The sequence below is a fragment of the Lissotriton vulgaris genome, chromosome 6 (genome assembly GCF_964263255.1).
Source record: "Lissotriton vulgaris chromosome 6, aLisVul1.2, whole genome shotgun sequence".
Classification (NCBI taxonomy): domain Eukaryota; kingdom Metazoa; phylum Chordata; class Amphibia; order Caudata; family Salamandridae; genus Lissotriton; species Lissotriton vulgaris.
In genome coordinates this window covers 1,786,864,961-1,786,889,935 of record NC_141694.1, presented here as the reverse complement: position 1 = coordinate 1,786,889,935, position 24,975 = coordinate 1,786,864,961, and the positions used below count along the sequence as shown (strand labels likewise).

The 24,975-nt window shown below is 42.7% G+C and overlaps 1 protein-coding gene across 1 annotated transcript in view; it reads left to right on the top strand.

Moving 5' to 3' along the window:
- Positions 1-24,975, top strand: part of LOC147709485 (cysteine-rich secretory protein 3-like) — a 101,603-nt gene that overhangs the window by 20,699 nt on the left and 55,929 nt on the right. Inside the window, exon 4 of the mRNA XM_086928040.1 lies at positions 9,663-9,753. Coding sequence (XP_086784166.1) covers positions 9,663-9,753 — 91 coding nt within the window. The remainder of the gene's footprint in view (positions 1-9,662; positions 9,754-24,975) is intronic.

Here is a 24,975-nt window from a genome sequence, read left to right as displayed (position 1 = left end):
TAAAGGACTTGTAGAAAAATGATCCTTGTAATGTATTGCACCATCATAATTGTTTCTCTCTGAGTTCTAAAAGATGTATGGTGTGTTATGTACCTGAAGTTGTGTTATGACTCATTGAGGTACCGTAGCAATGACCCCATGAATTCATTGTGGCTAGACAGGAAAGAGACATCTGAGAACCCATGCTTCAATCTCTCCAATCTTTGATCAGAAATGTTAGTAGGCCTAGGCAAACATTGGACTCCATTTACTGAAAAAGGGAAGTTCAGGACTACGCCATTGAATCTGCAACATTCACTGATTCACAGTAGCTGTTCTGAAATAATTTTGTGTATTCTATGTGGGCCAATGTAAAAGCAAATAGTTTACATGTACTGATACGTAAATGCAACACTGTAGTTCAATTGAACTTTACAACGTTGTCTTTTTTTATGTTGAAAATGTATTTCCATGTGGAGTAACCTCTTTCCGTACTCCCAGCCCACTTTTGTGTGTGTTCTTTTAAATTTGTAAGTCAAGGAACTTGTGCCTCCTAAGTTAAATTTAGGTGTCCAAATGTGTATATGACATAGCCCCACAGTTTGAATAGTCCAAGTGTGACAGGAAATGTAGCCAGCAAGACAAGGACTCTATAGACAACAAGTAGCTGTTTGAAAGCAGAGGCTTCCCATGCATCATAGATGTATTTGAGTTGACTGTTTATCATAGGCAATGACTGGCAACACAAACAATAAAATAGGACTCTGTGGATTTTGCCAAGTCTTTTTCTTGCAAGCCTTGTTAAGATTTGTTAAGTTCTACTGGAAACTTTTCAACTTTTAGAAGTTACAATCTTGTATGATTTACCAAGATTTGTATGAAAAACACACTTTTTCTACAACTGATGTTGCAGAAGGAGAAGCAGCACAGACAATTTCTGTATTAATGTGTCATTGTGTATAAGAAACTTTGCAAAAGTAAACCTACAGATAGATACAAATTATGCATACATTCTCCATAGCGACTATCATGAAAATTACCTAGCAAGGCACAGAAAATAATGGAACAGGCAAGCTTAAAATAGGAATGCTTGCAACACTTCTAAATTGAGAAAATAGAAGGTCTAAAAGCTTTGCAAAAAAAACATTAGCATAGCCAGTTATAAGTCATATATTTTGGTTCTGCCAATCCAATGCTCGTTAGAAATGCATTTATCAAATTAGCAAAGGATACATGTGCTATAAATCTATTGCAATTGTATTGCCAATATTACATCAGCACAATAAACAACTGAATTGCCACTAATATATGTAAGGATTTGGTGCTTCCTTTGTGTTTGTGCTGCCAGTCATTTTAACTCATTACCACACACTCATTGACTCACTGTCACACTAACTACCTTCTCACAATAGCTTACTCAGGCCCTGCACTCATGCTAACTCATACATTCACTCACTGTCTCACACCAGCTCACTCAATATGCTATCGTGCAGCAAGACTCTCATGCACTCACTCACATCAACACACATGCATGATTCAAATTTGAAATGTATTTATTCATGCACAAATAATTTAAATCTTTGCATTCTAATTCTAAAAAACTTATAGGAAAATAAATTTTCACTCAATCAATAAAACTAACTCACAAGGTTTAAAAATCTTGTAGTGCTAAGTATGACGTATTTTAGTCTGTGATTTTAGTATCTGAATAAACAGGGCCTTTGGTGAGTGCGTTCAGCCTTTTTTCTGCATGTGTCAAAAATTGTACAAGCATTCAAAATAGGATAATTGGGAAAACAAATAATGGTCTGCCTGCATGCCCTGATATTTCCATTGAATAAAGGGCTATTAAAGCAGTGTTCTTTCATTAGAGAGGACAGGACAAATGCATGACCAAATGAGCACACTCACTGTAGCTGAGCTTAACCCAGCTCACATATGGCCTGCCCTGAAATTACCACATGAATACACACGGCTGGCAAGTATTCGGAGTTCTCCTTGGTTGCAGTGTGCATAGGTTTGACACTTCCTTGCTTTTTACATGACGTCTTGAGTTGCACAAAATTGCCCCAGCAATGGAATTGCCTTCTGTATTAAAACCAAATGCCCCATCAGTATAATCAATAAATCCGCAAAAAATAAGAAACAAGTTCATGCTAAACAAATGTAAAGTAGAACTGACCCCATAAACAGAGGGAGTTGCCTCAGCTGAAAACCTGCCTGGTAGGAATTGTGCCAGTAGCAATCACCCACCATCAGTGATGTTACAAAGCATGATTTTAGCTCCCCTGCAGAAAGTGGTGAGGGCACCCTGAGACTCCCATATCTCCCTGTTATACATGACATTTGGTCAAAATGAGTTCCTCTGAAGGGTTGGTGTCCCCTTCACTGCAGAGGGTGCAGAAACCAGCATTACGCCTCTGGCCACAGTGCAGCTTTTCTCATTGCCAAGAACGTGCTGAAAACCCTGTTCTTCTGGTGGAGGAGGTGTTATTTTGCTCCAGGATCTTGTAACGCTTTTCTCCTTTTTACTCCCCTCAGCCTTCTGCTGAAACCACCCACCCTAGGCGTATTAAGTTCTTCTTGATTCAGCTGCTTGCAGTATTCAGTGTCATTAGGATCACCCCTCACTGCTGGTCCTAGCTCATATATGGCCCTGTCCCATCTGACTCCTGCAAACCACCTTGTTGTTTGCTCCTGTAGTAGTCTCTACCTACTACCAGGCTCAACAAATGGCTCTTCCCCACTTTTTTTGTGAGGCACTCCACCCTGCAGCCCTGTAATGCTATCTATCTCTAGGCTCCGTGCTCTCTCCCTTTTTCTAGCCTCAACCATTCTCCTCTCATCCGTCAGGCGTGGATTAATTACTATATGATGCCGTATTGCCTGCTAGCCACACCCATTGATGAAGTAAGGAAAAAGAACACCCACACTCATCCTGTTTCTTTGTGTCTGCCAAGACATGTTGTGAAGGTGGACAAAGGCATTTGAGATGTCAGTCTTGCACTAGTCCTACAAGACTGTCTGTGGCAAAGGTCTAAACCATGGTAGCTAAGGTTTTGACTACAAGTTTAATAAACAGGAGAAATCCTATAAACACAAAGACAAATCAGTATCCTCAGACTTTTCTAGTGAATCTGCTACAGACATGCTGAGTACTTAATGCTCCGAGAAGTATATTGTGAGGGAGGATTTGTCCTAAAGTCTTCTTCATACTTATACTTGAGTTTTGATCACCCTCCAGCAAATGAGGATGAAGATGGGTTGCTTCCACAATATTCCAGACCTGCTTCGTCAATATTTTTATGCATTGAACCCAGCTGATTGACCTTCAGCAGAGGTGATGGGTCAAAAAGTTGACAATAGCTACAAAAACATTTTATGAAGCAAGTAATTTGTCACTTCGAGCACCTACTTATGCGCTATACGCTTCCCAGTCATTGGTACAGGACTTTGAAATTCTGGCACAGGCAATTCAGGAAGAAACAGATTGTTTAGAACTACTCATGAAGATGGAACAAAAATGCTCATTTGTGGCAGACATGTCATCTGACATCATTAAATCTACTGCAATTGAATGAGGATCCACGATTTTTGCCAGACAAAATTTGTGACTTCATTGTTGGCAGGCTTATTTTGTTTTCCAAGATTCCATTTTTGGGGCAAGAATTTTTTGGGGATCATCTTAATGTGATGATAACAAAGTCTTTCAAGAGAAAAAGCACACTCGAGTATTTCTTCGACGTTTTCAGGACTTTACAAGTCCTGTATGCCACTGGATTACCACTTTTTGTGCCGTTCCATGGCAACAGAGCTTAGCCATATCAACAAGGCCATGTACAGCCACCCTGCATGGTTTATGACCTTATAGCTACAGAATGAGGCAATGCAGCACAAGTCACTGCATTGCCTCACACTGAGATGGGTAGGCACGCCATGGGCTTTATGGTGGGTGTTCCCACGTAAAACCTATGGCATTTGACACATTCCCAGATTTACATCAAGCTGTAAACCTGGCAATGCATCAAACATCTACGCCTCCCCAGGGGAGGTGTAGGGGAGGTGCAACGAGGAGAAATAGCATTATTTCACCTATTTATTTCCTCTTTCTATGTGTGCTGCATTTAGCTGCTCGCATAAAAAGAGGAAATCGCCTCCATTGACTGTTTTTGTGCAGGAAGGTGTCCCTTTCTGCACAAAAATATTCATCCCTACAGTGAGGACACCCTTGCACCATGGTGCAAGGGTGCCTGCTTTGGCGCAAGGCAGCCATTCGAGCAGCAGTGCAGTAAAAAAGGACAGGAATGTGCTGTATCTTATGTATACAACACATTGCTGCCATTTTCTTGTGATGTAGGGCAGCGCAGCAGGAATGCTTGCAGTGCTGCCCTATGCTAAAAGTTTGTAAATGATGCCAAGAATCATCTAGAAAAAAGTGATTTCAGCCAAAGAAATCTGAAAAAAAACACAGGGATCTGCAATGTCTGCAAATCTAAACATTAGTCCTGACTATTGGCCTTTTCTATCCATATCAGATCAGATGGGGGAAGAATAACGGATTTCAATCTTGTGACGCAACTCAATCACAGTGCTGAATTTAATCAAGAGGGGCTATTTTATAAAGTTCCCCCCATTGCCTCCAAACTTGGGATCCATCCATTCTCCTCTCCCCAAAACTCCAATAAAAAGGAGGCCATGTTTTGCTTGGGAATTTCTGCATTGGTGGTATTCAAGTCCTTCGGAGGAAAGGTTTCGAGGTGTATATCCCATTCTCTTTCTTGTTCAACAACTCTCGGAAGTTCTGATACTTCCTCCATCTCAAGAAAGTCACCTCATGGATAAGGACAATTTATTGTCAGATTGTCACCTTACAGCAAGTCATTCCATTGGTGTCAAAGAAGGACTTGTAGGCAACCATAGATCTACAGGACATGTATCTGGATATTCATCTGGCTCATCACATTTCTGCATTTTGCAATGGAAGATTCTTGTTTCCACTCAGAGTCATTCCTTTTTTAGGCATAAAGTCCACCCTTCAGGTTTTCTCATAAGTGTTGACTTCTTTAATAGCTGAACTGCTTCAAGAAATGATCTGTGCCCACCCCTACGTGTATGATTGCCTGATTCTTTTGTCATCTATGCGGCTGGCAGTATCATCTAACCAGGGTTCTGATGGTTCTGGAGGGACTCCGATTTTTAACAAATCTCATGAACTCTCAATTGATCCTCTTCCGGGATCAGATCTTCATTGGAGCACGATTTCTGACAGATCGTAGAATAGTGACTCTACCAGACAGGAGAAAAGTGAAGATTAAGGACGAGATCTCACCGCTGTTGACAATGGACTACCCAAAGGTGGCAGCTTGGGTACAATTTCAAGGGGACTTAGCTACGAGAGAGTTATTAGTCTGGTGGGCAAGATTCCATCTAAACAAATGAATCAGATACAACCTTTAGCACTGGTCTCCTATTTACCAGGACTTGTCAATCATCAACTACTATTGTGGATAGATTCCGAGAACACATATTGAAAAGTATTCCTTTATGTCCACAGATTCCAGTGAAAGAGGCTGTGGTGCATGGACAAACTCTCGTCTGATTAATGGGCCATAGGCCTATGCCCAGTAAAGCCAGTGATCCAACAGGAAGGAGCTAGATGTGATCTGGCTGCCTCACCAGGCATATGGTCATCTGCTGTGGGACAAACTGGTGGTAATCAGAACAGAAAATATGAAGAGGAAATCACATATCAACCATAAGTAGGAAACAGAAGCACTTTGATTATAAAAGATTACAGATCAGATTTTTGCCTGGCCTCATGTAATGAGCAGCTCTCAAGCAACAGGTTACATCAATATAGTGACAGACAAAATGAGCATGGAGATTCTGTCATCTTGGAAGTTGTGTCTCTTTCCCCAAATAATTGTTCAGATTTGTCAGATATGAAGTCTCCCAGCAATAGATTTGTTTGCATCAGTCTGAAAAGCTCCTCTTCATTAATTTTGTTGAAAAGCAAAAGAGACCAAGTCTTTGACCATTGATGCCCCCTTAAAACCATGGCCAGTTCCCTCTATGCCTTCCCCCTGTTTCCTTTGATCCTCTGATACCTTGTCAGAATGAGGGGAGAGGGTGCTCAGGTGATATTGATTGCTTCAATCTGGCTTGCTCTTCTTGGTTTCATCTAGAAATAGCAATGAAGATAGAACAAGAATGGCTTTTACTGATTGTGCTATCCCCTTTAGTTTTCCCTCTTCTCCAGACCAAATTATTAAAAAGGCTCCGGCTGATGGCCTAAGAGAATAAAATGGCAGGGCCGAGCATAAAGAGGATGTCTGATTCAGTAGCTCGTTTTGTTCAGGCTTCAAGGAGACCTTCAACTTAGTGCTTCGATACTAAGCACAAGTCAACTTTTAGGAAGCGGTGCTCTGCTACGCAGCTACTTCCACAGTCTATGGGTGTAGCGCACATTCTGAACATTCTTCAGGGTGGTGTCTCATTGGGGCAAAGAGTTTCAATCTTAAAAATACAGTTGCAAGCAGTAATAGCCTTCACAGCTTCACAGGGTAATCTGGGGGATGACCAGGGGCTGATGTAGAGAATGTTGAAGGTTTTTTTAAACATCTGTCTCTGAGAATTCCTTCTCTTTCCAACTTGCAAGCTCTCAATTAGTCCACAGCCCCGAGAGGCCCTCCTTTTGTGCCCCTTCAGTCTATCAACATCAGAATCCCAACTCTACAGGTGCTCTTTTGAGTTAGGCTAACCCTCTTATAAACCTTCTCCTTTAGGATATTTGGGAACAATATTTTGCTTTGTCCCGGATAGTCATTGATCCCTAAAATTAACTCTCCTTTCCATCTTTAACAGAAGTTTATTCTCCCGGTGTTTTATCCCAATCCAGAAAAACTGAAGGATATTAGCCTTCACCCCTTGGACATAGAAAGAGCAGTTCTTGCCTATCTAAAAAATGTAGGAGAGTTTAGACTATCTTCATCATTTGTTTATCAATTTTGTCCAGCCAAAAGGCAGTTGACACCTTCTGTTCAAACTCTGAGCTGGTATATTCGTCCTTTAAGTTCCTTAGCTTACAAGCAATCAGGTGTTCCATTACCACTAGGAGTCCAGAATAGATCAACCTGGGCATGTAAGCATATCTGCCCGGTGGGGAGGGGACATCCTTGACTGAAATTTTCAGATCCACTTGGGCTCTTTCCTCAACTTTTATTGGGCATTAGAGGATAATGGAATATCCAGAGGCTGAGGGGGAATATGATTGAAAGTTCTTTTTTCTGTGACATGAACATGAAAATTATTACCTGAATAAAGGTTGGTTTCTTTAAGCAGAGACGTTTGTCCTGGTATGAATTAACTTAGGTATGCCTCACAAAGTCATTCATCTAAGAAAGGGGGATGAGGAGTAATGCCTCGATTACGTACTGGCAATTGCAATACTCTGAGTCCATCTTTTGGTTTGATTAATTATTCCCTCCCTCCTACCCTGCTGAACCACTTCAGTCAATTGTACTTTCTTGGGCTTGATACAGTGACATTTTAACTCTGCATGCTGAATGCCTTTATTCTATATGTTTGCTTGTTAAGGTTTTTATTAACCGTACAATAAATATTGTTCTTCTATTATCCAATGTGTATATGCTTTCTCGGAAGGAAGCAGTAATACTGGCCTGTAGCAGCCTTCCATTAGTGCATCAACATGGTGATGGCCATTATATGCTTCACTATCCTACTTTTGATCTCACAACTTCCCTGGGTGACTCATGCCCTAATCAGAGAATCACAATGGGATTCTCCTGGCTGTAAAAGCATAAGAATCATTATTTTGTAGTCCATTGATGAATCTTTTGTGAGAATGCCCTGTCTTTCCTTATAACGTTTTAGAATAAGAAACATTTAATAGGCTGCTGTGACTTCTTCTCTGCAACTATTACCACTATGGCTCTGCCTGGAAAAAGGGTCTAATGATGCATCTATGAATGCAAAAAAAGGTAGGGGACTGTCCAGGTTACCACACACACTCATAGCATTGGCATTTTTGCCTGATGACCCAGAGGTCTTGCCCTCCTACAGTCCTATTCTAGCATAGGATCCACATCAATCTATAAGAGCATCCTCTTATCAGATCACATCAGGTGACCATCTTCCAGCAGCTCATGATGGACCTTGTGTTCTACTAGGTTTATCCCAGCCCTTCGAGGCAGGGAGCATTCCCAGAATAAAGTTTCCCTTGGTGGCTAAATCAGCAGCCTGCCTGGAAACATTGTATCTCTCAGGTACCCTGCACCAGACTAACTAGTCTAATTCTTAATCCACCTGCCCAATCCCATGAGAAGTCGATCCATTTCTTTATTTGTGATAATATGTTTTGGGGGGGAAAAGAACGATTGATTGAAATATTACCCTAGCGATTGCCAGTGGTTAGTCAATTTGCCACCATTTCTCCCTTTTCTTTTTGTATGTTTGTTGTCTTTCGAACAGGGACATTTTAAGGATTTTTGGGGGCTCTGAGCCAAACGTATTTTGGGGGGCCCCTGTTTGGAACAACTTTCAATTTATGATCCAGCTTTAGCTATTTCATACCCTTTTTGGCCAGGTCACTGACAGTGCACAGGCACACTCGTCCACATTTTAACCTCTTCGCCGCTAATGACAAGGGTAACTCGTCATGGACTTTCCATTGATTTCAATGGAAATTACATAAAAGAAGTAAAATAGCCTTAGCAGTAAAGGGGTTAAATGTGTCTACACCTAATATTCAGGAATAGTGGCATGTGTTTTCAATATTATAACACAGCAGCAGCTCACTAATATTACTGCAAATAATCTTTGTGACACCCTCCCATTTACCATATGTGAAGTGCTAGTTTGATCGAAAAGATGTTTTCTATGGATGCTGCATGAAACATGAAAACAACATTTGTGTACAAAATGTCTGTAATAGACTCCAATACATCACCCACATTAAAAAAGAAGTAAAAGAAAATGTATTTAAAACAGTCTGTTTAATAATTATTCAAGGTCATCAGGGCAAGACTCTCTAGAGAACAGAGCTGGGTCTATCAGGGGGCCCCCTGAAAAGCTGGGGGCCTCAGCCAGAGCCCACTTTGACCATGCCTTAAAACGTCTCTGCTTTTGAATAGAACATGAATAATTTACCATAGAAGTAAAGCTTTTGAAAACACATTCATGTGATAAGTTATGATTAGAGCATAGGCTGCACAATTGTAGCATACTCCCCAATTGTATTTCTTCTTTCATGACAATTTTAATTTGGCAACCAAAGTATATCCCCTTTTCCGTGTCTGTCTGTCCCGGATGGACCTCGGCTTTGAAATCTCATCACCCTTATTCTGTGCTGCTTTGTGTGGTGACATGAGGTCAGCCTGATAGCTAAGGTGTCTTTAGTCAGAGCTAAAAATATGCACTGCTATTGAATAACAATTGGACCAAAATAAAGATTCCTGCCATATCTGGACGTGCCCTTTCTTTCTATGCTTCTTGTGGTTTGTACGGAAGGTGTTACATATAACCATCTTTCAAAATCCATTAGTACCTTTGTAATCTATATTTGAGATCCAAGTATTTGTTTACTAATGGTCTCGAAATTATGGTGCATTTAGTTGCAATACCCCAACTGCATAACATACAATGTGTATTATCTTTCACTGCAGGTGTGGAGCAAAGAAGCTGCAGCGAATGCTAAAAAGGTTGCTGAGAAATGCATTTTCAATCACAGTTCTGCTGAGGAACGTATGATTGGCAGTGAGTCCCAAATGTTTGCTCCATACAGCATATTCTTATTTTAATTGCACTTAAAGTTTTAACAGGACTCCTCACGCCATAGTAGCTTCTTCTAAGCGATTGCAAAAATAATCGCCATAAGTTGTTCTAACGGGTCCGGAAAGAAGAGAAAACGAAGGGAATCATTTTTGTTACATATTTTCCTGTGGGGTGATGTTTCTGTTTTGAGGTTTTTCTTTAATGTTGACCATCCCAGCAGGTTTCTAAGGTTATGATTGGGGTTGATTCTTTCCTTCTCATGCTCTGTTTCTTAGTGTGTGGGGTGACTACATGGAGACGGTTCTCTCAGAGCAGGAGGCTGGATTGGACTTTTGTGCCTAATGAAACCTTGCTAGTATTTGGTGCTTGTTTCCCAGATTACTTTCTGCTGATGATTCATAAACAACAAAAAATATTGATATTTTCAAAGAGACATGCAATGTAATAACAACATTAAGCAGTAGATCAATAAGAACCATAACAGCTCAGTGTCCACTTATTTACCAAACCAATACTTCGGACCACTGCCTCTTTCTGGTCTTTCAAAACCGATCTTAAAACACTTCTCTTCCAAAGACACTTCCAGCAATAATTCAACACAGGTCATGACCCTCATTGCTGCATGGCAATCACATGAGCTCAATTTTGTAAATATGTATTCTATACTTTGTTTCACCCTAATTATGCCACCCTCCATTTGCATAATCGTGGTTGTGTATGTAACTTGTTAATATGTAAACATCATCACGAGCACCTTATGTATCGTGCTTTGTTCTATTGTAAAGCTTGTAAAGCGCTCTGACACATTTGGGTAATGGTCACACTATATAAAATTGCATTCAATAAATAAGTTCGCATTAAATAAATCACCAGTGCCATGTTATGGTTCTCCTCCCAAAGGTGTACCCGTTCCTCACTATTTCCCTGTATAAATGGATAAAGCAGGGTTCCCCTTGCCAGAGCCACTTTGCTCCACCAGACGACTCTTCAATCCCCACCCAGTTCACCTGGTCACTCAACCCATCATCTCCTTCCTCCTTACAGTGTAGCCTAAGTGTGCTACCAGGGTATCCAAGTGATTGTGTGTGTGGACTTTGCGGGGACCCCTCCCCATTTGTATCTTGAGACACCATCAGTAGCGTTGTTCATGCCTCAAGATTGTCTTGCAGCTTGTCTTCCCGTCTGCTGACTTTAGTGTGTATCGCCTCTGCAAACATCCACTCTGTCATGTCCTTATACCACAGTGTAACCAAGGGGGCTCTGTTGCCCAACCACCCTATTGCCACTGGCCTTTTAGCCAGTAGCAGGGCCAATTGCAAAGATTTACAACGCATTTTCCTATCTCTAGGCTATTTTATGACCCACAGGAGGCATTGTAACAGCCCCTGTCTATGGAAATACGGGTTACTGTGGTCAGAGGTTGGACCACCTCTGTACAATAGGGGTGCACCCTGGAACATGTCCAGGCCAGATGCAAGAAGGAGGCACATCTGCCCGCACCAAGGGCAATCTGCACTCCTGCCCCTGAACATCCTGTAGATGTGAGTTACATCTGAATATCAAGCCCTGATTCACGTATCTTATCATATGAAAAGAAAGGACATTTGTAAAGCGCATGGCTACCCAGAAGCCTCCCAGCGCTAGCCATGACCAGTAATCGGGCGGAGAGATTTAGGGGAACAGAAGGGTTTTCAGTTGTTTACAGAAAGCAAGATGGCTGGGATCTTTACGGAGGTGGAGTGGCAGTGTGTTCCAAAGTTTTCTGGCATTAAGAGAAAAATGTCTGCCACCGCTTCTGGACCTCTTGATTGTAGGGGTGTCAATTAAGTGAAGTTCGTCAGAGCGAAGCTTCCACCTCGCTTTGTAGGTGCGAATCATGGCTGTGATTAGGGGTGGGCCCATCCGTTGCAAGGAGCTGTGGACGATGTTGAGGGTTTCAAAACTGATTCTTTCTTTCACTGGCAGCCAATGCAAGGAGCGGAGAGCCGGTTTTGCAGAGAGGAACCCAGGTGTTCCCGACAGTAGTCTTGCAGCACAGTTTTGGACCGTTTGCAGTTTGTTCATTACTGAGATCGGGGCCCACAGATAAAGCGCATTTCCGTAGTCCAGCCTCGAGAGTACGAAGGATTGGACCATGATTTCCTTGGCTTGGGGTGGGAGTAGTTGAAGCACCTTTCTGGTCATTCTGAGCAGGGCAAAGCAGGTTGCGACCGTCTTCCTCGCTTGCCCCTTAAATGTCAACTTCTGGTCTAGCCAGATGCCAAGACTCTGTATTTCCGTCTTTGGTGCCAGAACTGGGCCCATGCATGCTCTCCATATGGTTCTGAGTACCGTATTAAGGGGGTTACCCAGGATCATAATTTCTGTCTTTTCCCCATTGAGTTTCAAGTGGACGCCCCCATCCACTTTACGACTTCAGTTAAGCATGTATTCAGAGCCACAGGGTATTGTGTAGTTTGGTTCAGTGCTACGACCAGTTGGGTGTCGTCAGCGTAGGTGACCATATGTATCCCAAAAGGGGCGACAATTGTAGCCAAAAGGGCCATATAAACATTAAAAGGCGTGGGGCTCAATGATGAACCCTGCGGCACACCACACAGTAAAGGCTGGGATTTGGAGCTCACGCCTTCTTCAAAAACCTGGAAGGAGCGTCCTTCAGTGCGGTAGCGGCTACTCCAATCTTGCTGAGACGATGGATCAGGACAATATGGTTCACCATATCAAATACCACACTCAGGTCCAGAAGTATAATGGTTGCAGAACCTCCTGTATCCTGAATCTCCCTGCTTTCTTCCACCACCGCTAGTAGGGCAGTTTCTGTACTTTGCCATGGGTGGAAGCCTGTCTGGGAGGGGTGGAGCAGGTTAAAGGATTCCAGAAAATTTGAGAGGATGTGGTTAACATATTATTCGGTGATTTTGGCAATCCCCGGGAGAAGGGAGATGGGACGATAATTGCCTTAATCTGCAGGATCCAGGTGGGGTTTTTTAAGAGTGTTTTAACCATTGCCCCTTTCCCGTGAGGAGGGACTGCTCCTGCGTTAAGAGAGACAATTATGGATGCTACCTTTTTTAAGATGTTCATTGGTGCGGGGTCCCTGGGCGAGCCACTTTTTACTGGGGACATCAATGTCAGGAGCGTTTCCTGGGGGAGAGGAGGGAAGAACTCCAACCGGCGGCCGGTGGGGGGAGGATCTCGACCAGGGTGCGTGCTTGCAGGGTCTATTTGGGGCAGCAACTTAAGAATGTTTTGAATTTTTTTGTCAAAAATCTCAGCCTGGTTTACGCAGTGTGAGCCTGAAGTATCGGGGCAGCTCGTGGAACCGGGCTTTTGAGGAGTTTTTGTATGATGAGGAAAGTCTCTCTGGGGGAGTCGGCCGCTTGCAGGATTTTTTCCTCATAGAAGGAGGCCTGGGCATTTTTAATTTCTGCTCTGTATTTGCTGATGGCTCTTCTGTATTCAAGCTTGCTGCTAGGTGCGAAGTATTTCCTGAATTGTAATATTTTGTCAGACAGCTGGAGAGTTGCGAGGTCGTTTGCTAATTCAAGTGCTGAGCTAGCTCCAGGATCGTCAAAGTGTAAGTTAAAATCACCGAGGAGGGTGAAATTAGCAGCCGTACTGGCTAAGTTGATAGATGTTTCTAGTAAAGTTTAGCAGAATGCGCCGGCCACACCCGCGGGGGCGGTAGATCAGGATGCCTGAGAGCCAGAGAAGAGGAGTGAATTCTATAGATAAGTGCACATTCTCGCAGTCAAGGAGTGGATTCCCAAGGAGGCGACAGGTAAGATGGTCTTTGTAGAGAATCGCGATCCCCCGTCTTTGCCTGTTGTTCTATCCACCCTTTGTATCAAATACCCCGGGAGAAGAGTTTGCACAATGTCAGGCTCAGCAGAACTCGAGTTGAGCCAGGGTTCTATTAAAAATAAGACCTCAGGGGCCAGATCTTGTAGCAGCATTGAGATTTCTGTGGGACCTGCAATTGAAGAGAAAGATTTTATATGAGACCATGGAAGGAAAGGAGGGAACATTTTGGAGGGAGAATGTGACGGGCAGTGTGGACATTTTAATACGGTTGTTTCACCCCCCATATGGTGGAAACAGTTAGCCCTAGGTGTGCTATTTAGCTGGTGTAGTTGAGCGCTTGGGTAGCAGTAGCGTACTGGGTGAAAGGGTGCAGGGGTTCTGGCCGCTGGCCCCGTTCGTTCGCGGATAGGCGCAGACGGGCTTGACTTAGGCGCGCTCTCCTGCTGCGCGTGTCCGCTGCACGGTCAGGTCATAGGGTGAATTTAGGCTACGTCCTCCTAAGTCTGGAGCACAAATAGACTGCTGCCCCGTGCGTCTAAAGTGCTAAAAAATGCAGAAGTGGTGCCCGGGACCCTCCTACCCCTAGAGCATTACACACAGCTCTTACCGGGTTGAGGATCCCCACGTGAGGGTACAAAGCAAACTGTGACACTTTAGATAAGCGCATGTGCAAATAGCAATATTAAAATCTGGATTTTTTAAAAAGTAAGTCAAGAGAGCAAACTCTGACCACGCTGCCTCACACGAGGACACCGAGTCACATGTCAGCCTGAGCACGGTTGAGTCATCGGGTGAATTTGAGTAGTTTACTGAAGGAAGGCCTGATGTTTCATGCAATTCATAAGTAAGCAAATCGCACTGATTAAAATTCATGAGAAATTTGCTTCTAAGGCCCTCATTACAAGTTGGATAAAGTAGTATAGTGTATTACCGCTATTGGTAAATATCATTACTCGGGGGAAGTATTTACAAAATGTGGAAAATACCTTCTACTCCAAGTCTTGAATTGCAAATGATGCATAACATACAGAAAATCTGTTTAACACACCGAATTCTGCATGTTTTGTCTTTTTTACAGAACTGATACATTTCAAAAGGTTTCACTTCCTAGACTCGTAACAGGGGAAAACTGATGGATCTAATAAATATGTCTCATAATTCAGTACATCGGTCAGAATGTAGCTATAAGCTCAAGAGCTAGTGCAGGTCCTGAAAACGTTCTTATTATTTCCATGCATTTTTTTTTATATATTTACATACTTTTTAGCCTGGGAAAATCAATCAATTGTGCCGTTATCCCAGTTTCATTTGTCTTGGAATATTTGCCTCATTGCTTAAAAAGGTTATAGGTAAGAAGTGAACCCCAGTGTTGTCTGGAACCTTGAGGAAGCTTTTGCATAAAGAACAGTTGTGCAAAATCATAGATATCACAATCAGTGTACAAGTACATCAAATGATCAATTTATTCAACTGTATATACAAAACAACAACATTAAAAACAATGTGAAGGCATAGTAGGTGTGTGGTGAGAAATGTCCTTGATGTTCTCATATAAGTGATAAACATGTGTGACAATACGTGATCAAGAGTGTGTATCATGTTAAAACAACACAGCCCATTTTATTCTTATATACAATCATATTGGGCTCATGGAACTGGTCGGCGATGTTTCAATTCTTTAGAAAGATATAAGGATCTTCATCAGGGCTCTAGGAATGTATGAGCCAGAGAAAAATAGAGGACTAAAGAGAGCACAGAAAATATAGCAGAGAGAAGAGAAGGCCATTGTATGGGATTCCAATGTATACAATGAGCGGATACGCAATGGGCCTAATTAAACATTGATGCAGGGACCATTGGGCTCAATTCAGCTACACCTATAGATTATAAATACAAAAGACATCAGCCAAAATGGTGGTACAGAATGGGGGTGGGACATAGTTAATGGTACCAGAGTAATTCTAGAAAGTCTCAAAGTTACCTGTGCAAGGATTGTATAGGCTCTCAAAGTCCTCAAAAATTGCCAGTGTAGTTCGGATAGTACATTAAAGAAGAGTTTCCAGTTATAAACTTTCAAGAAAGGTAATTGATAAAGAAGCTCTTTTATGATGGAGTACCTGGAGGTCGAGACTCAAACTATCCCTCAATGAGACGAATGAAATGGTTATTCTGAACCCACTTTCTGCTCTATAACTGATATTATTCATCCACCACTCCTAGAACAAGTAAAGAATGTAAAAGGAGACTCCCAACGCTTACCAACAAAAAAGAAACAATATAAAATCTGTGAAATTGAAAACTGGTAACAGCAAACTCAAGAGGATGAATTTAAGTTCCAGTCGATGTGCTTCTTCCAGAAAATGTTTCTCTTTCCCTAATGTTATATTTTAAGTGCCACACAAGGGGAACAGTTCGATTATTGCTGTTTGGGTGACCTCAAAAGGGGTTCTCACACTGTATTACATTTTCATCTACACAAAAAGATAGCAGAGGCAAATATTCCCTTAGTAGACGTTATCTATTGTAGATTATTCACAAAATTAATTGTCTAATTGATAAATATAGGTTTGTTTTCTATAAAGGCATCAGCTAACACCCCAACTACAGAGGTACATTTTAACTCAGAACTGACAGAGACTGTCATCATAAGCTTATGCTCCTCTAATACATTTAGGCTTGGTGATGTATCTGCCTTCTGAGACTGAGTTGATGATAATTAATCTCATATTATAGAAAGGCATTGTTCAGTCCCTTGACTGCAATAGCCTATAAGAACAGTCTAGTCACTACTTTGTTTCCTCCAAATTAGGTGAAAACTGGTCTGGGGTTCCTTGTGTCATATCCAGAGGGTACCTGGTCAGGAACTTCAGCTGGACTGCTCCTATTTAAGCAGGACAAGGCTGATTTGGATTGGCTGGGTCCTCTCTCAGGTAACATTGTTGGCAGGCCAGTGTAAATACTAGTGGTAGAGATTAATTCAAGCAATCCATTAATCACTTTATTTTTCTCCTTACTGGGAGATGATCCTTCTTAGACGAAAGCGAGTATATTTGAACACAACATTTTAGTACTTGTCATAGTCTGCAGGAGAATAAATGAGCACACAGTGACTTTAGAATTAGATGCACACACCAGCAACTTTAAAACTAGTGCTTATTATCTGCATCCAATAGAAATATTAGGCATTAAGTATGACATTATTTAATGAATCATAATAATAATAAACAGTAAAAGAAAAGAGGCAAGCATTAGAGCAGTAAATTAATATGCAGAAAAGAGGACATTATTCTGATCATCAATAGTTTAAAATTCTTTTAATTATGGGATTTCTCCCCATACACTAAACCCTAATCCAACTAGACCCTACTCTAGTTATCATAATCAATGTTTCATAAATCTGTTAAACCAAGGCAGGACACATATAGACACACACACATAACTATCAGTAACAGATGGATCAGAACAAAAATGCCTTCTAGTGGCTTTCACTCCAATTTTCCATATTTCACAAGAGAGCCAGTATACACACAGCCTTGTGGTCTTACATTGGACCACCAGGTTGTGTGTAAGTTGTAGGCATCATTCTCTCAACATTTGTTGCTTCAATAAGGAAGCATTCCATTGACCTCCGGACTTTTGCACCCTAATTCTCTAAAGACAGAGGTTCATATAAGGCACTTATCTACTCTCTCCAGATATGGACGGACACCGCTCAGGAACTCTCACTGGTTCAGAACCAATTACAATAGTAAAATCTGAAGATCAGAACAATCATATGTACTGATATGTAGGCCTAAAAAGTACCAAGTTCCTTATATGACAGATGAAGACCTCAGCATGACACATTGCAGTTCAAATTACAGAAAAGGGACACACATGTCACTTTAGTCCTGGTGTGTACACTCAACCCGTAGTCACACCTATGTTGTATAAACTGTTACAACATATCTGAGGCGGCTGGGATGTTTTCATACTGATGATGCCTCAGGTACAAGTCCTTGTTCATGCAGACTGGCAGGTAGCCGCGCTTCTTGAGTAGGAGCCAAAGCAACTTATTAAACAGCAGTCAAGGTACCAGTTTTAAAACTCAGAAAGAAACACATGCATGCTGAATATTAATCTGACTTCTGCAAGTGTGAGGAACAATGAAGTGTGGTTATAACTTCAGAACTACTTCCTGTTCTAAGTATTTTCTTCCAATAATATTTTAACCGCCTCCTTCCTAAGTTAGTAGAACACATTTCCCGCACACACATTATCACAAGATTAAAACATAGATTGTATCCGTGCCGTGATAGGGCAAGGTTTGACATAACATAAAAAATATCATTAGTGGTGCAAATACATTTTTACCACATAATGAACTAGAATATGAAAAGTCTTGGGTTCATGAGACAAACAGGGTTACATTCATAGAGTAACATTAGCTCTCCAAACAGGTGAGGTTAACCATATGCTGAAGGCCCATGAAGCCATGTTTGCTTACTTAAGATAAACATTTACCCGTGAGAGTAAGGTACTATCAGAAAAGGGACCAACACATCCATGGTATAGCAAGTAATGTAGAATAGCTAAGGTGACAGTAATAAATTCCATAAAAGCTAAAGATAGGGAGCAATTAAAACTTGGCAGGAGAAATTATACAATTTCACTAATTATTGTCCAAATGAGAGACTGCATTTTGTGATGATTTGGCGGCTGCAGCCACAATAGAGGGGACAATAAAATATTTTAAAACCTAGAAGCCCCTGGAAGTCGTCATTTAATGACCAAAGTTGACATTGAGGTCCATCTGTAGGCTTGGGTAGAGCACTTTGAAGCCTTATATCTGGAAGACAAGGTGTTTAGTGGGACTTCAGGTATGGACCTATTTGTGCCAAATGATATGCTAAGTCCATCAGTTATTACACTCAATGGGTCTTATGACACTCTCAAAGGGATGGTCTTTGGGTAGGCCCTGTGGCCTCATTGTATACTGGGAGATCTATATGACTATGAACTCCTTGTTTGGGGCATTTACCTCAATAAGCGTATGAACTGTATTCTGGGGTAGCGAATTGCCAAAATCTTGGCATGAAGTTAAGATTGTACCCATTTACAAGAAGGGCAGCTGCTAAGACCCCCGAAATTACAGGCCTATTTGTTTGATTGATGGCCTACAGATGTTTTTCTGCATCAAATACTGTGGAAACTCACAGAGTGGGCTAATGATAACAGGATATTATCAGATTTGCAAGCAGGATTTTACCTGAAAATGAGCACAATGAGATATTTTGATTGTGTGCAATACACTGGAAAACTGTGACATTGGGGAACAGCCACCTGTAATTGGTATTCATTGATCTTAAGTCAGCTTTTGCTATAATTCCATGCCACAAGCTTCGGGGTGTTTTGGGTGCTATAGAATTTGCTGGCAATGTTCTTTTTTAATAAGATTACATCAGACGTATTCAACCCAAGTTAGATGGGGTAGCAAAGGTGAGCTGCCCATCTGCATTAGAATAGAGAAGAGAGTTTGGCAGGGCTGGTTCCTAACCCCAACTCTCTTCTCTTTCTATATAAACATTTGTTGTGAAATGTTTGGTTTTCCCAGGTAATGCTGCCCAAAAATAGGAGCTTTAAGAGTACCATCGCTGTCATTTGCAGACGGCAGACAAATTTTAAAACTCCTTTTTGGCTGCAGGCTCTGATTGATTGTTTCTTAATAATTTGTACAAAACTGTGGTTGGAGATAATAGTATAAAGAACAAAGACATCTCTTTTAACCACTTTAAATCAATGAAGGGTCATGTAAAAGTGCATACTAAAATACTCCAGTAATTCTCGGATTTCGATAACCTAGAGTTCAATTGACAAGCAACATTTCTGGGGTCAGGCAGGCTAATAAGAGCATATTAAGACCACAGCAGGAATTCATGGGCATTTAAAAATTTTGTAGGAAAACAAAAACAAGAATTCTTTCACCAGCCTTAAAAATATATAATGTTAGGGCTAAGTGAACAACCTTATGTGGACCTGTGTTATGGATACACGTTAAGGAGGTGAGGCTGGCAGTAGTCGAAAATATATCAATGGGATCTTTAATAAATCTTCCACAGAGAGCTCCATATTTACCTGAATGATTTGACTTAGGTATGTACTCGATCACCAACACAGTTAAGACTTCCTTTGTATTGGCGTGGACTTTAAGGAAATATTGTGCTCAACCCTCCCATGAGAATTCTATGGCTAGTGTACGTCAAAGACATGCTTCACAGTTTAGAGCTGACGTCTCTTTGGGAGACTCCTGCTGACAACCATTGGGTTTCTAAGTCTGTAATCAAAGAAAAACTGTGGGGTATATGCTCTAGAATGTGCGATAATCATTACCAAAATAAGTAAACACAATTTCACATATCGCAGGCTATCGCGAGAAAATAACTCTGTGTCAACGTCACATTCTCAACACGGTGGTAACATGCGATAGTTTCCCGATAACACGTCAAATGTCCGCGATAACAATACCGGGACGAAGATAAAAATCTAAACCCAAACACGAAAAAAGTTGCGTTCACCCAATTGCGATAAAAAAGTCAGCGATAAGCAGCGTTAGGCCTGCAAGTCCCACAAGTAAGGCTGCAAAAATCAGTATTAAAGCAGCAACAAAAAACATAAAGTCAAGTCAAGTCAAGTCAAAAGATTTATATAGCGCGCTACATACCCGGAGGGTCTCAAGGTGCTTGAAGGAGGGTGGGGAGTTATTTGTTGAATATCCAAGTTTTAAGTTGCTTTCTGAATGTTAGATGGTTCTGAGTGAGACGAAGTTGAGTGGGGAGTGAGTTCCAGGTTTTAGCTGCGAGGTAGGAAAAGGATCTACCTCCCATGGTGGTTTTATTGATGCGAGGTACGGTAGCAAGGGCTTGGTTGGAGGATCGTAGCTGACGGGAGGGGGTGTAGAAGGAAAGACGTGTGTTGAGGCATTCAGGTCCAATTTCATAAAGTGCTTTGTGTGCGTGGGTTACGAGTCGGAAAGTGATCCTCTTATTGACAGGGAGCCAGTGGAGGTTTTTCAGGTGACTAGAGATGTGGTCTTTACGCGGGATGTCTAGAATGAGTCTGGCTGATGCGTTCTGTATGCGTTGGAGTTTTGCGGTGATACCGGCGTATAGGGTGTTTCCGTAGTCCAGGCGGCTTGTAACCAGTGCATGGGTGACCGTTTTTCTGGTTTCGGTGGGGATCCAGCGAAATGTTTTTTTGAGCATGCGGAGAATGTTGAAGCAAGATGATGAAACGGCGTTGACTTGTCTGTTCATAGAGAGTGAGGAGTCCAGGATGACGCCCAGGTTCCGTGCGTGGTCCGTCGGGATGGGTGCTTTTCCAAGGGCCTCTGGCCACCAAGAGTCGTCCTAGGCGGAGGGGGAGGTGCCTAAGATAAGGACTTCTGTTTTGTCTGAGTTCAGTTTCAGACGGCTGTGCTTCATCCACTCGGCTACTTCTTTCATTCCTTCATGTAGGTTAGTTTTGGCAGTGTTAGGGTCTTTGGTGAGTGATAGGATCAGTTGAGTGTCATCCGCGTAGGAGATGATGTTGTGTTGGCGTGCGATGGCCGCGAGGGGGCTCATGTATACGTTGAAGAGGGTGGGACTGAGGAACACAGACAACTGTGAAGCACCATGGAGGTAGAAGGAGCAAGTACGGAGGACAACCAGAGCCCCCAAAACCCCACAGAGGACCAGCCTGGGACCCCGTGGTCAGTAAAGGGCAAGGAGAAGAAGAAAAGGAAGATGCTGTTCAGTCTGCAGGAAAACAGGATCCCGATAAGGGAGGTGACACTCCCACCATCTAATTGCTAGTGATGAAATTGTCGGGACTAAATGTTGCACTTACACTTGTCAGAGTGATGTGCTGAAGAAGAGGAGTGACACGCACACAGGGAATGTGTCTTGAAATTAATTTATTTGCACATGCTGTATCTGTGGTCATTTCGCCCTGTCCCATGATTGCGAAGGACAGTCACCATTTGATGTGCTCATGTGAAGGAATTGTTAATGCTAGTGTCCCTTCAGGCTATTCCTGCTGCTGCTGCTGCACTGGGGTGTGGTCCACCTGCCTCATCCTCATCATCGTCCAGTGCATCTGGCACACAGGGGTCCATCGGGCATTAGCATGTACACATATGTTGTGCAACACACAACATGCAATGATCATCTTGCACACTATTTGCAGGCTGTACAGGAGTCTTCCACCTGTGATGTCCAAGCACCTGAAACGTGACTACAACACCCCAAATCAGCGCTCCACAATGCCCCTGGTGCGTTTGTGGGCCGCATTGTACTGCCTCTGGGCCTGGGTGTTCAGGGCTCGTAGAGTTTCATCATCCATGGGCAGAGTGCATATCCTTGATCACCTGTGACAAGGGAGAGAGATGTGTCAATCAGTAGTTCTGCATTCTGTGTTAGCAGGCTTATTAGTATATCAGTGTGGGATGTGCGCGAGTTTGGGATTCATGTTTGACATTTCTTGCATGTGGCAAATGAGCGGCATCCATGTGCCTCACAGCTGCCCCTCACACCCCCGAGCCTATTTACTTGTGTGCGCTGCACGGTTGCATCACATGCACTCTTAAGACACACCATTGTCATGACTGTCTGCGCGTGTCCACAAGCCTGACAACGACTGTGATATTAGCCATTGAAAGTGGTCAGCCATGTGTGTAGGCCTATGGTGAGGACATAGGGGACACAGAGACACACGCAGTAGATGCTTTGGAGGCCATCCTGGAATTGAACCAAACCCTGAGCCCCGGATTATTAATTTCCACTCCTACGCTGGCCCAGCCAACTTTGCTTACGCTTACAGGGGGAACGACATAGCTACATGTCCAAGGTCTACCCCACTGCTTGAGGTAACATGGTTGTGTCCACTGTCTACGACACTATAAACACCAGCAGTATATGTCCACATGGACATGTTTGTGCATTGCATACTTAAGTCTGTCCAGCACATCACAGCCACACTTGGCATTGTGTACATTCCGATTCATGGGTCACTTGCCTCTTTCGCACATACTTGGTTCCCACCTCTCACCACATTCTGCAATTGTGTGGCAGAGGTGCCATGACGTGGATGATTTGTCTACATGGCTGGCCCATGTTACCACAGTTCCTTGTGTTGTTATGTCAGGTAGGTGGGCATGTTATTTGGCATGTTGTATGTGATGTTGTAACATGTGCATTCCCACAGTTGTGAGTTGCATGATTGTGGAATTGAGGTGTGTGGTGTATTCATTTGGTACTTACCAACGAGCAGTGCATTTCCATAGCTGCCATCCTCGAAGTGCTGGTTGATGATGGACTGTCAGAAGATGTAGGAATCATGCACACTGCCTGGGTAGTTGGCGACGACATTGGTGAGGAGTCCCCGGTGTTCCACTATTGCCTGCACATTGATGTAATGCATGTGCTTTCTGTTGCGGTAATTGTGTGCAGTGTCGACAGGGGGCACAAGTGGGACATATGTGCAGTCAATTGCCCCCAACACGTGCGGGAAGCCAGCTATGGGGTAGAAGCCATGCTTGGTCTCCAGCTGTTCTTGCGCAGTGTGGGGAAGTGAAGGTGCTGGGATCCCAAGCTGATGATGGCATCCAATACAGTTGTTATGAACTTTTATAGGGCTGGCTGTGAGACTCCTCCAACTCTGGCGGTTGTTGGTTGGAAGGTACCAGAGGCCAACCGGTGCAATACAGCCAGCAGTTTTGTCTGCGGAGGGATGTTGGTTGTCCGCTGTGTTGGTACCTTCAGCCTGTGGGCAATGTGGGTCAAAATGCGGAGGATGGTTGTCCTTTTGAGTCTGTATCGGGCAATGACTTCCTTTGGTGTTAAGTCTGTGAGGCTGGTGCGTTTTCGGAAGGACCGCTGTCTTATTCTGCACTGCCTCAGTGGTAGTCCGGGGAGAGGGGTGGTCTAGGGGGCGTACGGTGGTGAGGGTCGGGGGGGCTGCGTGTGGTGGCGGTGGGTGTTGTGGGCCTCTTGGGTCTCCGAGCTGCATGATCAGTAGTTTCATGACATGTGTTGGTCTGCCGATGTTGCTCTGGGCTGGGCTTCCTTTTATACTGCAGGTTGTCGTCCTACTTAACACCAGTAAAAAGCAGGTGCTAACATGCCTTATAAACTGTTTTTGGATTGCTTCGCCGATCGGGCTGACCATTGAGAATATCGCAAAGTGGTGCTTTTGTGTGTTTTTGCACGGTAACGCCTAATCTGCATATTATTAGCGTTAGTTACCCCTCTCATGCGTGTCGATGTTTTTTGCAGAAGCTATCGCTGAAAAACTGGCGATTTTGGCAGTTTACACCAGCTTGAGAATGGGACGATTAATCTTTCACCATGTTTGCGGTGCTAAAGTGCGGATAACTCGGAGATAAGTCCTTGAGAATATGCCCCTTAAAGTTTTCTATGGGAAGAGGAGCTGCATAAATGTAAATCAGGCAGTCTGACAGATAGATTTCCATATCATAAATCAATTCCATTATTTGAACCATTTCTCGATAATTATACAAGCCCTATGGCAAAGCAGTTATATTTTAAATTCAGACATGAGATTTTGCCCACCAATATTTTTTGCATACGGTGGGGCGAGAACTACTGCTTTAGCTATAGGTGCCTGGCATGTAGAATCGAGACTGAAACAGTACATCACCTGGTTTTCTTTTGTAATGCTTATGAATCTCCACGCAAGGAATGAATTATGCCAGTTTGCTGTCTTTTAGGGGTCAGACAATGTGAAAAAGCACTGAGAATTTAAAGAACTAGTATGGATGAAGTAATCACCTCTAGCTTTGTAAACTTCTGCGTGGGCAATGATGAAGACATTGTTGCCCCACAACATAGTGCAAACTTGATGGTGCTTAATTCATTGATTGTATATATTTTAGAACATCTTTTATGAGCAATATTTTAGATGGAAATCAGTACTTGGAGGGAATAAGAATGAAGTTATGGTTTTAACATTTTTCCTATTCTGTTCTCAGTGGGTTTTCGATTTCATGATGATTGTATGTAAATAATTCAAATGTTTTGTTTAAATACGTGCTTTCAAGGAAATTTGGTCCAAACTAAACATTTGATGTATATATATATATATATGCGCGCCTGCCTCTACCTTCCTGTATCCAGCACTAGCCTACCGCGCACCCTACTCCCCTACGCCACCTACCAGGATCAGCCGTCATAGTGCATTCTGGGTTTCGTGGTTCAGAAACCGATAAGGACTACTGAGGGTGAGCCGATTGCTTAAAGGGGGAGGGGACTCACATGCTGGAGAATATTTGAAACAGGAAGAAGATGATTGGGGGAGGACATGCCACAGTGATTGGGCGCTGAGGAAGGCCGCTTGAGCCGAAATGCATTCGCCGCCACTGTT